Source organism: Bufo bufo, chromosome 3 (genome assembly GCF_905171765.1).
Source record: "Bufo bufo chromosome 3, aBufBuf1.1, whole genome shotgun sequence".
Classification (NCBI taxonomy): Eukaryota; Metazoa; Chordata; class Amphibia; order Anura; family Bufonidae; genus Bufo; species Bufo bufo.
Genome location: NC_053391.1, coordinates 529256236 through 529274885, shown reverse-complemented (window position 1 = coordinate 529274885; position 18650 = coordinate 529256236). Strand labels below are relative to the sequence as shown.

At 44.2% G+C, this 18650-nt stretch overlaps 1 protein-coding gene across 1 annotated transcript in view; it reads right to left on the bottom strand.

Annotated features, from left to right (window-relative positions):
* The window catches only part of DIAPH3 (diaphanous related formin 3), a 754726-nt gene that overhangs the window by 446968 nt on the left and 289108 nt on the right, over positions 1–18650 (bottom strand). Inside the window, 4 exon segments of the mRNA XM_040425381.1 lie at positions 4629–4693; positions 4799–4917; positions 8900–9016; positions 17122–17240. Of these exon segments, the coding sequence (XP_040281315.1) occupies positions 4629–4693; positions 4799–4917; positions 8900–9016; positions 17122–17240 (420 nt within the window).

Here is an 18650-nt window from a genome sequence, read left to right as displayed (position 1 = left end):
GGTGATATTCTTATGAGTACTGTTGTTCACTGAACCCACACGGTAGATAATGTAAAGAAAAGAAAAATGCAACGTATTGTATTATGTTTAATTATGTATTTATTGTTTAATAAAAACGATTTGATTTAAAAAAAAAAGGGTTAACGATGTTTGTAAAATCTGTTTTGAATAACTTGAGGGGTGTAGTTTCTTAGATGGGGTCACTTTTATGGAGTTTCTACTCTACTCAACAAAACTTCCAAAAACCGTATGGCATTCCTTTCCTTCTGCGCCCTGCTGTGTGCCCGTACAGCTGTTTACGACCACATATGGGGTGTTTCTGTAAACTACAGAATCAGGGTCATAAATATTGAGTTTTGTTTGGCTGTTAACCCATGCTTTGTTAGTGGGAAAAATTGATTAAAACGGAAAATTTGTCCAAAAATTGAAATTCTGAAATTTCATCTCCATTTGCCAATAACTCTTGTGGAACACCTAAAGGGTTAACGACGTTTGTAAAATCAGTTTTGAATACCTTGAGAGGTGTAGTTTATAGAATGGGGTCATTTTTGGGTGGTTTCTATTATGTAAGCCTCGCAAAGTGACTTCAGACCTGAACTGGTCCCTAAAAATTGGGTTTTTGAAAATTTCAGAAAAATTTCAAGATTTGCTTCTAAACTTCTAAGCCTTGTAACATCCCCAAAAAATAAAATATCATTCCCAAAATGATCCAAACATGAAGTAGACATATGGGGAATGTAAAGTAATAACTATTTTGGAGGTATTACTATGTATTATAGAAGTAGAGAAATTGAAACTTGGAAATTTGCAATTTTTAAAAAAAAAATTGGTAAATATGGTATTTTTTTTATAAATAAAAATGTTTTTTTTTACTTCATTTTACCAGTGTCATGAAGTACAATATGTGACGAAAAAACAATCTCCGAATGGCCTGGATAAGTCAAAGCGTTTTAAAGTTATCAGCACTTAAAGTGACACTGGTCAGATTTGCAAAAAATGGCCAAGTCCATAAGGTGAAATAGGGCTGAGTCCTAAAGGGGTTATGCACAGGTAAAAGTAGGCAGTACAGGGAACAAAAATGTGGAATTAAGGGGTAATTGAATACACAGTGAAAAGTTGAAATTACGTTAATGTGCTTTCCACATCCGTATGTCAGTTCTGCAAAATATAGAACATGCCTTATTCTGGTCCTCATAACGCAGATCTAAAACCCATATAACTCAATGGGACTGCAAAAAAATGTGAATTGCACACGGACAGTAACCTTATTTAGTTGATCCGCGACTTGCAGACCACAGCGGTGACGTCAGCGATACCGTTCCATCTCCTGCCTCAGGCAGGAAAAGAAGGAGAGGGCGCTGTACCGGAAGCCTGGAAACCTTGTTTGGAGCGGTCACGTGACCGTGAAGAGGATCCTATGAGGGCTACCTGTAATTTACTTCCCTCCACAGATAATTAAAGTTCCCCACTTATAAAAAAGAGGCCGGAGAACCCCTTTAAATATTACTTCATTATAAACATATTCCCAAATACCTTACATTAGTTATAATTAGGACTGCAGCGAACAATTATTTAAATAATCAATTAGTTGTCGATAATTTCATCAATTAATCGGGGGAAAAACACCAAAATGAAAAAAATAAATAAAATTTAGGTTTATATGATTTTACTTGAAAAATTATGTTCAAAGGCCATATTAAAACAAATTGTGGATGAAACTGTTATGGGGGATCTGTGGGTGACACTGTTATGGGGGGGAATCTGTGGATGAGACTTATGGGGGGAATCTGTGGATGAGACTTATTGGGGGGATCTGTGGATGAGACTTATTGGGGGGATCTGTGGATGAGACTGTTATGGGGGGATCTGTGGATGAGACTGTTATGGGGGGATCTGTGGATGAGACTTATGGGGGGGATCTGTGGATGAGACTTATGGGGGGGATCTGTGGATGAGACTGTTATAGGGGGGGATCTGTGGATGAGACTGTTATAGGGGGGGATCTGTGGATGAGACGTATGGGGGGATCTGTTGATGAGACTGTTATGGGGGGATCTGTTGATGAGACTGTTATGGGGGGGATCTGTGGATGAGACTGTTATGGGGGGGGTCTGTGGATGAGACTGTTATGGGGGGGGGGGGGGGGTCTGTGGATGAGACTGTTATGGGGTGGATCTGTGGATGGCACTGTTAAGGGGGATCTGTGGATGGCACTGTTATGGGGGATCTGTGGAGGGGGAACTTGGATGACACTGTTAAGGGGAGGGGGACCTGTGGATTACACTGTTATGGAGGGGATCTGTGGATGACCATGCTATGGGGAGATCTATGGATGATACTATATAGCATCTAATGCTATATGTGTCATCCACAGATTCCTCCCCCCCCCCCCTTAACAGCGCCAGCCACAGATCCCCCCTTCCCATAACAGCGCCAGCCACAGATCCCCCCTTCCCATAACAGCGCCAGCCACAGATCCCCCCTTCCCATAACAGCGCCAGCCACAGATCCCCCCTTCCCATAACAGCGCCATCCACAGATCCCCCCCCATAACAGCGCCATCCACAGATTCCCCCCATAACAGTGCCATCCACAGATTCCCCCCATAACAGTGCCATCCAGATCCCTCCCATAACAGTGCCATCCACAGATCCCCCCATAACAGTGCCATCCACAGATCCCCCCATAACAGTGCCATCCACAGATCCCCCCATAACAGTGCCATCCACAGATCCCCCCATAACAGTGCCATCCACAGATCCCCCCATAACAGTGCCATCCACAGATCCCCCCATAACAGTGCCATCCACAGATCCCCCCATAACAGTGCCATCCACAGATCCCCCCATAACAGTGCCATCCACAGATCCCCCCATAACAGTGCCATCCACAGATCCCCCCATAACAGTGCCATCCACAGAACCCCCCATAACAGTGCCATCCACAGATCCCCCCCCATAACAGTGCCATCCACAGATCCCCCTCCCATAACAGCTCCAGCAGTAACTTTTACTTTAACTTTAAATCAGGTTCAGCGCATCTTTATTACTTTACAATGAAGTTCCAGTAACAGGTAGAGCGGGTAGCGGCGTAACGTCACTCACGTGACACGCCTGCTCCGCCCACTTTAGGAATGAAGCAGGTGGAGCAGGCGCATCACGTGAGTAAGTGACGTTACACCGCCGCCCGCTCTGCCTGTTACTGGAGCTTCATTGTAAGGTAATAAAGATGCGCTGATTTAAAGTTAAAGTAAACAACCCGCTCCAACCTGCATAGAAACGAATCGGCCAATTATTTGATAACGGGATTCATCGACAACGAATCTCGTTATCGAATATTATCGATAACTTTGATTAATCATTGCAGCCCTAGTTATAATGGCTCATTTTAATTTAGGGAGCAATCATTAGGAGTAATAAAATGGCCGCCATCCTATTAATACACACAAAACCTGTCCTAATCACATAGCAGGACAAGTTACTTCACAACACTGAGCAAAAGAGCTGCCTCATCCTCCTCTCTGCTTGTCAGAGATTATGATTCTGAATACAGCTGATAAGATCTTCAGCTGTATCTCTGTAGGAATAGAGTTCATGAGGAGACATGAAGTACAGGGAGGATGGACAGACTGTGGTAAAGGAGACCGCATACTAGTGCTGCTGCTCATCAGCCACATCCCCAGCTCCTCTCTGCACTACAGAGATTCACCTGAAGATCATATTAAACTGTATTTTGGATTACACTCCCAGACAAGCAGACTCCTGTGTGATTAGGACAGGTTTTGTGTGTACTAATAGGATGACGGCCATTTTATTTCTCCTGGTGATTGCTCCCTAGACAAAACGAGCCATTATAACTAATGACGGTTATTTGAGAATATATTCATAATAAAGTAATATTTAAGTATTTTCATCTTCTTAATTCCCGGAGAACCCCTTTAAACGTGGAAGAATTCTTGCACAAGCTAATTGAAAAAGCCAGTCGGATGACTTTGAGAACAAATACAATTCCAGTTGCTCTGACTTATTACTACTGATTTACTATGACCCGGATGAATGAGAACCTTCAAAGACAACATGTCTAATCAAGTTAATCATTCAGCAGGCACCATTCTGATACAGTTGGTGTAGTACTGACCTGTACTACACTAGCTTTATCCAATTCATCTTTACTGCAATATTAAAAGTAAGGCATTAGAATGCAAACTGATCTGTTTTGGACCGCTTGTGAGAGCCCTGAACGGATCAAACAAACGAAAAGCCAAAATGCGAGGGTGAAAGTAGCCTAAACGGCATTAGCACACCACTCTTAATGTCGAAGATAGCGCTAGCAGCATTACAATAGGAACATGTTTCTCTGTAGTGCTAAGAAAAGCAGGATTTGCATGGCAATCACTCAGGTGGCAGCTTTCTAGATGTACATAATTTTCAGGTTATGAGCTATATTCTAGTTGCTACTGGAAACACAACTATTATATAAGCCAATATATTCCCAAATCTCCCTTAAATTGGGTGCATTGGAGCAGGCATGCATCACACATCCCATATTATGTGTATGTAATCGTGGAGTGCAGGGCAAGGCCCTCCCCGCTTTCTACTCTTCACCAATATCTGTAAAATCCTACATACTTTTTTAGTCATCTCCAGGTATCTTTCTTCATATTCTTCTGTCTTGGCTTTGTCAATACAAACATCTAAAAAATAAGAAATAGACAAGGCTCCAGTTAGAAATATAATACACAGGGCGGCAGCTGTCAGCGTTTCAATATTCCAGCTGAGCAATTGATGGTAACACTTACCAAGCAAGTAACTGAAATCCACATCTAATCTTTTCCTGTAAGAGAAATCAGGGTCGACACCGCTACGATGCAGCACTATCTGGGATACGCACTCTTCTATTATTTTGAAATACTGTGGCCTTAAAGGAAAGAAGAAAAGTACAGTTAAATGATAGAATATAAAGAAGAGAAAAGGGGGGCAGGGAAACAAAATATTGGTGCCGCATGAGAAAATCTCACCATCAAGCACTTTACATTAATTGAATCTAAAAGAAATAATATATTGTATAAACATTGCTTCTGAATATATGTTAATGTCATAATGTCATACAATTTATCAATAGTTACCAGACCTTGAACACTTGCATCAAAGGGGTTTTCTCCACAAATGATCCATCTAATATATAATCAGTGGGACACCCATCGATCACCAATCTGAGATGTCCCAAGCTAAACAACCTTCACTGCATGATCACAGTGATGAGAAATTTGAAATGAAGAAGCGGTCAAGCATACATCCCATCACTCTATTTACAGGCATATTTTAGTAACTGCAAGTTATCCCCTATCAACCTGTGCAGTGTGCGCTGCCACTCACTGTCTATGGCACTGACAAACTTAATTATCCTCTATCCCATGGACAGCTTAGACTATGTATATTGGGTTGACAGAAACAGCCAAGGTCTGCTCTCTGCCATCTCCATCAGTCCCATGGACTTTGAATAGAAGGGCACCACACATGCTCAACTGCGGCTCCTCTGAAACTCCTAAAGGTTACATTTTTGTTTTCCCTTCAATCTTCAGATCCAATAACAATGTACAGTATTTCTCATGGAAAGTCAGCCATGTTTGTTCTGAAATTCTCCTGGCTACTGTATCTATAAAACGGAGAAGTGGTTAACTACCACACTAATAACCTCTTAACAGTTTTGCCTGAGCTCCACTCTGGGTTTGAGAAAAGCCAAAGCTCGGGCAGCATGGTAAGGTAGGATGGGCTGCTTTAACACCTCCAATCTAGGCATTGATAGCCGGTGGAAATATGGCTCTGGTCTTGTTTGAAAGATGGCCAGAATCACAGCATTATCTCCTCAACTTTGGGAGATATAGCTGTTAGAAATCAGTAGTGATAGCAACTGAAAGTGAAAGTAGGTTTAGCCACAAAAACTGGTGTGTTATAAAAGGTCCTGTCACCAATTCCAAAAAAGTTAGATATTTATATATTCTAGTTGGCCATGTTACCCTGAGATGGCATACTTCCACTTATGAATATGCACCCTCTCGTTCTACAGTAATGATTTTTGGCACCACACATGTCAATCTGAAGTGACTGGTGACAGAGGTGTGGTCACTTCTTTTCTTTCTTTGGGGAGGTTTCTCTGTCACATAGATTCTCGATGCAACGCAATCTTAGAAGAACTGGGACCCCTCTCCTCCAAATGGGACAACTCAATGTGTACTGACATAAGTAAGGAAAGGTATATTAATATGGAAGAATAATATACATTAAAGATAGTACAAAAGCTAATGGTTCTAGTATTTTTACCACCAGCCCCTATGGAGTATGGAAGAGAGAAGCAATATGTAAAATCCTTCATCAAGGTGAAACACTTTCTAAAAACTACTGTTGAGACTGGTTACCTATTCTATAGGCACATGGACAGAAAGAGAGTGGTACAGAGGAATCAATCATTACTTTAAATTATTAAAAATGGTGCGGCTCATCCTCACAGGGGACACGGCAGGAATAAATCATCCGGAGAAGAAGTGGATAATCTGATACAGCACTGCGTTATTACATTTTTATTCCACAACACGCCATTCTCCCACCTCTTATGATCAGAAAAATCTGCATGCTGCAAACACATTGCAATTAATCCTCATAAAGATCCCTCTAAACTGCACAAATGGAAAGTGGTCTCATTGTCAGAAGTGAGGGGGTCGCAGGTGCCGAGAGCACGATACATACACTGTGCACTAAAAAGCAATGTATTACTGTAAGCCGCTCTTATTAGCGCATTATTTATCTGCTGTCGTGAAGGGAATTGCTTTATCTTTATTCCACGATTGGAGCTCTTATTCCCGCATTATCTACTCATGCATGCATTATAGCAGCTAAACTAATTATGCAAACCGTTCCATGCAAAAGCAGGAGTAATGAAAAGCAAATATGGAAAACATGTCCAATCCCACGTGTCGATTATTAGCGATAACAGAAAAACAGGCGCGAATCGCGTCATAATGACAAATATTTATAAGAGCGGGATTAAATCTATTTATTACATTGACATAACCAATGAACTTCAAATTAAGTGACTGAGGAAGAAAAATAGACCATTCGAGAGGAGTATGGCTTTACGACCGCCGATTATATTTATCTAGAAGTAATCCAAATAATTTCCCATAATAGCGGCTCTTGTGTCACATTTTATTGCAATCACGTTCTCATAACGCATGAAATATCCGCAAATAAACACGTGGTGGGTGGATGAATAAACCCTGCGAGGCGGCTTATACTAAAGTGATGGTAATTGTACAAAAGAGAAGTCCTTGTCCATGTGCATGAATAGAGGAATATGTAGTGCTCTCACCAAACCTTAATGCAGTAGCAAACTCTATTAACCCTTTCCTGACCAGAGGATTGTACGGCGTTGCGTTTTTCACTCCCTGCCTTTCCAGAGCCATAACTAACTGTACTTTCTAATGGCACCATTTAATATTGCATAGGATGTAGTAGGAAGATGAAAAAAATAAATAAAAATTGGGTGGAATTGGAAGGAAAAAAATGCAATTCTGCCACAGTTGTATTTGTTTTGTTTTTACAGCTCTCCCTATGTGGTAAAACTGAACTGTTACCTATAATCTCTGGGTCAGTATAAATACATAGTGTTTTCTGAAAAAAAATGTTTAACGTTTGAATTTAAATTTTTATTTTCTTTGCATCGCATTGAAGTGAATGGAGCTGAGCGAGATACCAAGCACAGTCGCTATACAATGTACAGTGCTGTGCTACCTTCTATTGACTATAATGGGGGCGGGGCGGAGATCTGGCGGCAGCACAGCAGCGCACGCTGAGAGGCAGCCGAAATTAGGGTACTTTCACACTTGCGGCAGAGGATTCCGGCAACGCAGTTCCTTCGCCGAAACTGCCGGCCGGACCCGGCAATCCGGATGCAGACGGACCCGGATCAGTCTGACAGATGCATTGAAATACCGGATCTGTCTCTCCGGTGTCATCCGGAAAAACGGATCCGGTATTTATTTTTTTACAGATTTAAAAGGTATGCGCGGACCGGAAGAATGGCTCCGTCAATGCGGCGCTAATACATTTCAATGGAAATTAATGCCGGTCCGGCATGTGTTTAGGATTTTTGGCCGGAGAGAAAAATACAGCATGCTGCGGTATTTTCTCCGGCCAAAAAAACTAAGAGGGACTGAACTGATGCATGCTGAACGGATTCTTCTCCATTCAGAATGCATTAGGATAAAAGTGATCAGTTTTTTTTCCGGTATTGAGCCGCTGTAACAGAACTCAATACCGGAAAAGAAAAACGCTAGTGTGAAAGTACCCTAAAAGTACGACATGCAGTACTTTTAGTCCAACTGCCTCTCGCCGTGCGCTGCCGTGCTGCCCCCTGAACTCTGCCCCCGCCCCCATTATAGTCAATGGGGACGGAGCGGCAGTCCGGGGGGCACATGTGAACTAGCGGCAGGACGGATCCGACAGGCTGTTCACCCGCCGGAACAGCCTGCCGGAGTCCCCTGCCGCTAGTGTGAAACTAGCCTAACACATGTTTGAAAGGGATACTTGCCCCGCTCTAACTGCAAAAATAGGGGTCCAGAGTCCATCTCTCCTTCATACCCGCAAAAACCACATCATTTTGCTGCAAAACAAAATCAATATGACTCCTACTAGTGCACCTACGGCAGGGCCTGAACAGGCAGTACATGACATAAAAACACAACGGGACAAGCCATTTGTCACCAACAACTCTTAGGTCCAGCATAAACCAGCATCAGTGTTAAAAAAAACTAGCTTCTAGTCTAATACCAGAAGAAATTAACATATAAAACAATGCACAATAAACATAAAACAGGGTAAAAAATGAAAGTGTCTGTCCTCACCTTGCAAAACAGTCATTGCGGATTATTAGAAGATGTTGAAGAATGGAAAGAAAATATCCTTCAGAATACGAGTTTTTGACCGAATTCCACAGAGCGCTGAAAACATCGCTGGCATCAGTTACAATGTTAAGGTAATAACACCGACAGACTCTGGGATATAATTGAGGATTTTACTAAGTTATGACGTAAAGTCATGATTTTATGAAAGACACGGAGGCGAGTATTTGCTTAACTCTTTCTTTACTGTACATTTAGCAGCAAAGATAACTGAAGAAAAAATATCAGTGTAACCATGGCAACAACTCCACCCCCATAGCCCCTATATAAGGCGCATCACCACATGAACACTTCCTCTTTCTTTGTGGACTTCAACCGACGAGAACCTTTAACTTGGACCGATCAACCAACAGCCCGAACTTTGACTGCGAACAACAACAGTGGATTGCAGCAAGGAGAACACCTGGAAGCAGCTGACAGGGGCGATCAACCTGAAGAGAAAATAAGACATCATGGTAATATGGATACTAACTAATCGAGAGTGGTAAAACCACACCCGGACTCATTCCCTGCGAAAAAAAAAAAAAAATAAATAAAGCAATCAACAAATAAATATAAATAACATTTCAAAAGATCAAGAGATCCCACAGACCAGATGGGTGGGTATAAAACAAAGGGTGGGAAATACTCGCCTCCGTGTCTTTCATAAAATCATGACTTTACGTCATAACTTAGTAAAATCCTCAATTTTATATCAAGACACGGAGGCTCATATTTGCTAGTTTAAAGCTGAGCAATGACTGAGGTAAAAACATGCGGATCAGGTCTGAAATAGAATTCCCGAAAGGTAGAGACTCGGGACCAATCCGCCAGCTTCATGACATCCTCTAAACGAGCTCCGGCCACCGACATTGAGGTAGCCGTTGCCCCCCGTACCGAATGCGCAGTAAATATGGAAGTGTCAATCCCAGAGAGGGAAAGAATCCACTTCACCCACCGGGAAAGCGTAACGCTGGTTACCGGAGCAAAAGGGCGCCGAAAAGAAATAAACCATTGAGGGGAATCTCCAGAGCGAAGAGATAGAGTGCGAGACTCGTATTCCTTTAAGCATGCAACGGGGCACAGTTGCAGAGAAGAAGGAAAAGACGGAAAAGTAACTGACTTAATACTCGTTTTCGTGCGACGAGATATGTTGAACATAACGCCATGAGGAGTAAAATAACGCGCGTCAATGTCTAAAGCTCGGACATCCGAGACGCGCTTACAAGCCACCAAACAAAGAAGGGTCACTAACTTAGCTGACAGTTGTCGCAGAGACAGTAAAGAGTTGAGAGGCCAATCCTCCAAGAAACGAAGGACTGTAGCGACATCCCAAGTGGTAGAAAAACGCGGTCTAGGAGGTCGTGACAGGCGAGACCCCCGTAACAATCTACAAACCAAAGGGTGTTGGCCGGCGGGGCAACCGTCAAACCCGGAATGTCTGGAGGAAATAGCGGAGCGGTACACGTTTAAAGTACGGTAAGCTTTACCCGCCTCAAAGAGAGAAGTGAGGAATTGAAGAATAGCGGCTACAGGGGCTTGCAGGGAATCCAAGTCCCGTGAATCGCACCAACGAACCCAGACGTCCCACGCAGACTGATAGGCTCGTCTAGTGCCTGGAGCCCAAGCTGACTCCAACAGCTGCCTGGTTGCAGCCGAAAATTGTGAGGAATCCCAGGAACCCCTGAAACTTGGCAAGCTAGAAGTTGCAAGGATCCGTCCAACAGGAGTGGATGGTGGCCACCGTAAGGGTCGATTAGTAGCTGAGGAAAAAACGGCAGAAGTCGAGGTACCTCCGTGAGAAGACTCAGTAACTGTGGAAACCACGACTGAGTCTGCCAAAAGGGAACTAACAGTACTAACTGCGCTTGTTGGTGACAAACCTGAGCGAGTACACGAGGAATGAGTGAGAATGGGGGAAAAGCATAGTGGAGAGAACCGCCCCAGTTCTGAAGGAAGGCATCCACGGCTTCCGCATGCGGATCCGGACGCCAACTGAAGTACCTGGGTAGTTGAGCGTTCAGGCGTGACGCAAACAAATCGATGCAAAACGGGCCCCAGAGAGATAAAATATCTCGGAAGACCCTCGGATCCAACCTCCAGTCGCTGGAGTCCGAAATGTAACGAGAACTCCAGTCGGCTAAGGTGTTGTGGAGGCCTGGAATGTATTCCGCCACCACCGAAATGCTGTTGGAAAGACAAAACTCCCAAAAGTCTTTGGCCAGACAAGACAAAACCCTGGACCGAGTCCCTCCTAGGCAGTTCACGTATCGGACAGCCGAGACATTGTCCATACGCAGGCGAATACACGCCCGAACTGAACCCTGAGCGAAACTGCGGATCGCAAAGGAACCCGCTAAGAGCTCGAGGGCATTGATGTGAAGACGAGACTCCCCGGGAGACCACGCTCCACCCGTGGAGACTCCCTGACAGTGTGCTCCCCACCCCATCAGACTGGCATCGGACTCGATAACCATATCTGGATGTGGGCCGAAAATAGCCCGGCCGTTCCACACTGACAGATTGTGTATCCACCAAATCAACTCGTCTCTGGTCTCCAAATCCAAGACCAGAGTATCTGAGTACGAGGCTCCCGCTCTCAGGTGAGCAATCTTTAGTCTCTGAAGAGCACGATAATGGAGGGGAGCAGGGAATATCGCCTGAATGGAAGAAGTGAGAAGACCGATCAGGCGAGCCAGGTGTCGGAGGGATAACTGAGGGAGCAATAACGCATGACGAATCTCTTTGCGGATTGACTTGACTTTGGCTAAGGGAAGACTGAGGGATAGATCCAAAGAGTTTATGGCAAAACCCAGGAACTCCACCGTGGTGGCTGGTATGAGGCACGACTTCTCCAGATTGAGAATGAAACCTAACCCCTGAAGAAGGGATTTGGCCATTTCCAAATGATCTAAAAGAATGGAAGGATTCTGGGCCATGATCAGGATGTCGTCTAAATAGATGATTAGACGCACCCCTCTCGCTCTGAGCCAAGCCACTACCGGTTTCAAGAGTTTTGTAAAACACCACGGAGCGGAGGATAGGCCAAACGGGAGGCAAGTAAACCTCCATGTCTGACCGTTCCATAAAAACTGAAGGAGATTTCGGGACGAAGGAGCTATCGGAACCGTAAGGTACGCATCCTTCAGATCCAACTTGACAAACCAGTCTCTTGGAAGAAGCATATCTCTTAGAAGATGGATGCCCTCCATTTTGAAATGTCTGTAGCGAACGAAGACATTCAAATGTTTGAGATTTATGACCGGTCGGAACTGGCCACCTTTCTTCTGTACTAAAAAGATGCTGCTCAGCACCCCCAAGTGAGGGTCGGGGGACAACTCTATAGCTCCTTTGAATAGAAGGGACGAAAGCTCTGCATGTAAAAGCGTTTGGTCTGAGACTGGACCCCATAGAATAGCGGGAAGGTTCGTTGGGGAGGATACCAGTTCGATGGTAAAACCCCGGACCGTAGAGAGAACCCACTGGTCTGAGGTGATCTTTGACCACGCATGGGAAAAGAGACGGATCCTTCCCCCAACCTGTTGGGGAATCAGAGACGACACACAAGGACGACTTACCATAAGGGCGTCTAGACCCGGAAGCGCCTCGGAACCCTCTGAAGCGCGAAGGACCTCCGCGGGATGGGAAGAAGGTAGGTTGGTGCTTGGAATCCTGCAGCGATTGGCGGTAATTGAAGGAGCCACGGCCCGTACCTCTGGGCTGGAAGTTGGTTCGGCCGGACAGTCGGCTCCTGAGATTGCCGGCCCTGGAGGAAAAACGCGTCTGGAAAACGCGGCGCATGGAGCTTTGCGCTTTATCAAGGGCCGTGAAAGCCCCCACATATTTACCTAATTCTTTTATGAATGGGTCCCCAAAGAGGAGACCTTGGGCCTCTTTCCCAGATTCTGTCAGGGATAAATTTGCCAATTTAGGCTCAATTTTCATTAATATAGCCTTTCTTCTTTCAATGGCAATTGAGGTATTTATATTGCCAGTCAAACAAATAGCCCTTTGGGCCCAACCACTGAGGGTCTCAGGGTCAACCTGTGTGCCCGCTGCTTTAGCACATTCGGCAAGATCAAAGATTTTTGCCAAAGGACCGGTCAAATCAAGCAGCTTGTCTTGGCAAGCTTTCAATGCCGAGTCCAACCCCTTGCGCGGGTTGAACCCTGTTTTAGCCAGAAACTGAACCACTTTAGGGTCCACGCTGGGGGTCTCGCATATTTTGTGCTGAATCAGAGGTCGCGGACATTCCGCCCGTAATTTACTGCGAGCCTCTTTAGACAGGGGAGTACGGATCCTTGCTTCCAGATATTGAGCCACATGAGTGGCGGGAAGCCATTCAGAGGACCTCGGATGGTGCAATTGGTCGGGATCGAACAGAGGGTCCCCCATGGGATCCAGGATAGTATCTTTGTCAGACACTATAGGGTCAATACCTGTCCCCGCTGCATAAGACGGGTCATCCTCAATAGCAGGATCAACTGCCACATCAATTAATTCATCCTCCCCAGACTGGTGGGGGTAATCATCATAAGCCTCCTCAACAGACTCTGCGTCTGAATCAGAAACCGGCTCCGGTTGAGACCGTGCGGTTTTCCAAGATCGCACCCTTTCTGCCGGGCGCGGGTTAGCTCTTTTGCGCGACTTAAACGCGCATTCATTAGGTGGGACAGAGCCCACATTCACATGTGTTCTGGAGGCAGGAGGGGGCATGTCAGTGTTTATAGGTTGAGCCCTCAGGGCCTGGGAGATAGACTGAGATAAGGTCACTGACACTGAGCTCATAGCAGCTACAACAGCTTCAGAAATAGACTGCTGGAGGTTAGCAGCCTGTAACTCCTGGGCAGAGGGTTCATTAACCCTATGGGGAGGGACTGGTGACACATGACCAGAGTGCCTCACCTGAATAGAGCTGGCCGGGGACACAGGGACGTTAGACATGCTGGAAGGACTATCTAGAGGAGTAAGTCACCCCTATAGACAGAAGATAACGGCGCTGAGGAATAACTGTAAGGAAGAACTGCACTGTGAATCCGGCGATGAGAACTGAGAGAGAAGGGAGACGCAGCGATGCAGAGCCGAGACGAGACTCCTCCCCTTCACCGGATCTCCAATGAGGTGAAGTGAGACAAAGGACGGTGGCCGAGAATCTCGCTCAGTATCGCGAGATCTCGGCGCCTGAAGAGACTGTGCCGCAAAAGCCCGCGAAAACGGAGCGGGAACAAGGACAAGGTAATGAAGAAGGAGGGGGGGGGAAAAAAGGGGGGGAAGGGGAACAGTAAAATGGCCGAGACACCCAAAGGGAACAACAGCTCAAAACGGGACGCCGGAATGGGGAAAAGAAAAACCTAACAATGCGCCGACAGCGCAAATAGGCAGAGAAAAAAGATAACAACAAAGCGATTAACCCCCCGAAGGAAGAGAAAGAAATATATATATATAAATATATATATATATAGGATATAGCGAAAATGGAGGAAGACAAGTCTTCCAGAGAGGGACTAGGATAGGAATAAAGTACAGATAAAATATAAGTACAAGTAGTGTATATATATATATGAAAACAGCCAATGAAACAGCAAATAAATCATCCACTTATCTGAGCTGAAGCAGCAAAGAAAGAGGAAGTGTTCATGTGGTGATGCGCCTTATATAGGGGCTATGGGGGTGGAGTTGTTGCCATGGTTACACTGATATTTTTTCTTCAGTTATCTTTGCTGCTAAATGTACAGTAAAGAAAGAGTTAAGCAAATATGAGCCTCCGTGTCTTGATATAAAATTACATTTATATGCAAGGAATGAAAATGTCATATACCATTACAGCAACTGCATATGACCATTCCCCAATATTAAAATGGTTTTTAATAATTTTGCCCACTGTACTAGTCGCACACGTCCATCGGTGAGTGACGAAGGTTATTCTAAAACCTTCCCAGCCGATCCCTCCAGGCTCACTGTGAATACATCATAGGCAGGCTTCCTGACACCACACACACATATACATGTAATGGAATAATGATCAAGAGAAGGTTAATAAAGGATTTTACTGAAGACTTTTTATGACACGGTTTTGAATGTGTTAGACATACAGACCCCTCAGATAGATCAAATAGTCTGAATGAGCCATATGTTTGACGGTATGTGTCTTGACCCCCCATAAAGGGTTGTCCAGTTTCCGATATTGACGATATATTCTCAGGATAGGTCATCTATATCAGATCAGCAGGGGTCCAACTCCTGGCACCCTCGTCGATCAGCTGTCTGAAGAGAATGCAGAGCTTGTACGAGCGCCGTGTTCTAGTTACCTGCTCTCCATCGACACTGCAGCAGCGAGCAGTGTAGTTACAACTCCAGCATCCCATTCACTTGAATGGGAAGGAGCATTTGTAGTTACACTGTGTCTGCTCCTTCCCATTGAATCCCAAGTGAATAGGGACAGAAGAATTGTAATTACACTGCTGTTCGCTGCAAATGACAATGGAGGGCAGGTAAACAGTGAAGAGAAGGTAGCACTCGTAAGAATGGCGGGGGTGCCAGCAGTCAGCCCTCCGCTGAACTGATATTGATGACCTATTCTGAGGATAGATCATCAATACTGGAAACCAGACAAACCGTTTAAGGGGCAGCCCATGTGTTATACGTACGATACTCAGTACCACACTGGCTATATACTAAAAGGTGTCACCGGTTCTTTAAAACTGATTGCCTATTACTAAGGCAAGGGTTACACGGCGACACTGGTCGCAGCCAGGATCGCTGAGCAGCGGTGATCCTATAGAAATGAATGGGAACGCCGCAGCAGTCGCAAGAAATCCAGCCTTGTTGCGTCGGCATCCCATTCATTTCTACGGGATCACCGCTACTCAGTGATCCTGGCTCCGAAAGGTGTCTCCCGTGTAACCCTTGCCTAAACTGGTACTGTACTTTGAACAAACTTTTCATATGCTGCAGGGACATATCAAAAGTTTAGATCGGTGGAGATCTGAGCGCTGAGACCCCCACTGATCTCTAGAATGAGGGGAGAGGAGAGCGCATATCACATCTATGGGCCCATTTTACGCAGCGAGGAGAGAGCATGCAATGTTTGCACTCTTCTCTCCCGTCGTTTTAGAGATCAGTGGGGGTCTCAGCACTTTTGATAGCCCCCTACAAACATATCAAAAGTTTGTTCAAAGTACAGTACCACTTTAAGGTGGGCCATCAATATTAGGTTGTGGCGGTCCACCTCTGAGCAACACCTTCTGTTCAGCTGTGTGAAGAAATCATGGCACTATGGTGACACAGTGCCCCCTTCATTGTTTATACCATTCTGCACCTCCCAGCTCTGTGCTTACTGAAGTGGCTATGCTATGCACTTGAATGGGATGAAACTGTAATAGCAGGCACAGTCGCTACTAAAAGTAAAGATATGTGCCTGGTAGATAATGAAGACAGACCACCACCAAACCAATATTGATAACCTATCCTAAGGACACACCGTTAGTTTTAAGAAGCCAGAAAACGCTTCTAAAGATGCTTCCATGTGAATGCTAATAGATGACAAGCTTGTGATTCTTCGTAATATTCTCTGGCTGCAAGATATTTATTACAAGCCAGTTTTCCATTGCTATATCTGATATAAGACAACATCAGCATGCAGTTTGCCTGGTTCCCGTGTCTAGGGAGTTCTCTCTGGGTTCTACAGTTCCCCCCAAACCTACACATAGGTTCATTTGGAATTTTGATTGTGACCGCCCAAAGAGACAGCGAGCAATCACATTCTCTGTACAGCAGCTGAAAAAAAAGGAATGTAAAGAGGAATGGTCAAGAATTACTCCTGACCGTTGTGCACGTCTGATCTGCAAATACAGGAAACGTTTGGTTGAAGTTATTGCTGCCAAAGGAGGTTGAACCAGTTATTAAATCCAAGGGTTCACATACTTTTTCCACCTGCACTGTGAATGTTTACATGGTGTGTTCAATAAAAACATGGTAACATTTAATTATTTGTGTGTTATTAGTTTAAGCCGACTGTGATTGTCTATTGTTGTGACTTAGATGAAGATCAGATCACATTTTATGACCAATTTGTGCAGAAATCCATATCATTCCAAAGGGTTCATATACTTTTTCTAGCAACTGTATAATAAAGTAATAAATCTCACAGGTTTATAACAAAGTGCTGGCATTATAAGACAGGATATTCCATTTCCAATCGGACATCGTCAAGGCGGTGAGAGAACTCAATCATATCTTCTTCTTTGTGCTCATCAAACACTCTCAGCTGGATGTCCAACGCGTCATTGCGGACATTCTTTAATTGCTTGAAACAAGAGGAGAGACGAAGCCTTATACATACAAGTAGAGGGACAGGTAAACCATTCATCATAGAAAGGTGGATTATCAAAGCTGTCGAAAAGTAAAACTGGCCTTGTTGCCTATAGTAACCAATAAGAACTTAGCTTTCATCTCTTAAAGGGGTTTCTCCAGTCTGCATTAGCATACTTTACATTACTGATTTATGAAGGTAGCTGTACGTTAGTAATATTTATTTTAGCTTAATTGCTTCTATTCCCTTCAAGGCTGTGGTCACATCACCATGAAGCTTTTTCCTGTATCTTGCGATGCCATGTCCATGGATGTGTCAAAGCAGAACAGTCGCAGTGATAGGGGAGCGTCTATGTAACTAGCTGAGTGGGAGGAGCTATACACTAGCTGGGCGTTGTTAGGGGAGGTGCTGGAGCTGTGGCAGAGAAATGCATCATGGGTTTGGTTGGATTCAGCAACAGGAAGTGCTACATACAGGATACAAACAGACCAGAGTGATTGATAAAAAGCACGGGGAAGACATACATGATCATATCTTTTAAAAACCATAGTAAACCTGGAAAACCCCTTCGAGATGCTCTGGAGAAATGAAAGCTGTGCTTGGTTGCTATGGACAACAAGACCTGTTTAGGTCCAAGACCTTACTTCTACAGAATTATACTGATCGCATACCGTCAGTATAATTCAGTAGATACAGGTCATGCAGGACACACAGCATTATAAGTCAGTATAATGCTGAGCACTCCTGAGAAAATAGCATTTTTCATATCAGAGAATCACACAGAGCCCGGTTTCCGCACAGGACACGCTTGTGTAAAACAGGCCTAAATCTACCCTACTTGTCTCCAAAAACATTCTCCTCCAATTTAGAAACCTCTTTCACACACAGGATGTCAAGTAGGTTTGTACAGTTTAACAAAGAGACAAATCTATAATGCTCTGCAGATGAACCTTGTAAGGTCGGTTTCTCATCACCATCTAACTTTCAGTTCTTATCATCCGTCAGAAGGACAAAAAAAGATCCATTATTTTAAGCATCAGTTATGATCAGTTTATGTCACTTCCGCCAGATATCAGTTATCTTTGACGGGTGAAAAAGCCCTGAAAAAGTACTTTTTCTCCTATCAAAAATAACTGCTCTGTGATGGAATTGACACAAACTGATGGAAAGTGATCAGAACTAATGCTTAAAATAAGGTATTCTTTTATTTATTTTTTCTGTTCTTCTGGCGGATCAGAAAAATGGAAAGCTGAAGAGTAATGTGAACTTGGCCTAAGTGGTTCAGCCATTGCTTTTAAATTACTAGGTTCAATAAGAATAACAATTCTAAAGGTTAACTAACCCAACTCTGCTCGGCTTTGAGTGTGTGGAGTACAGATCCATAGAAAGTTCTCAAAAAGCCTA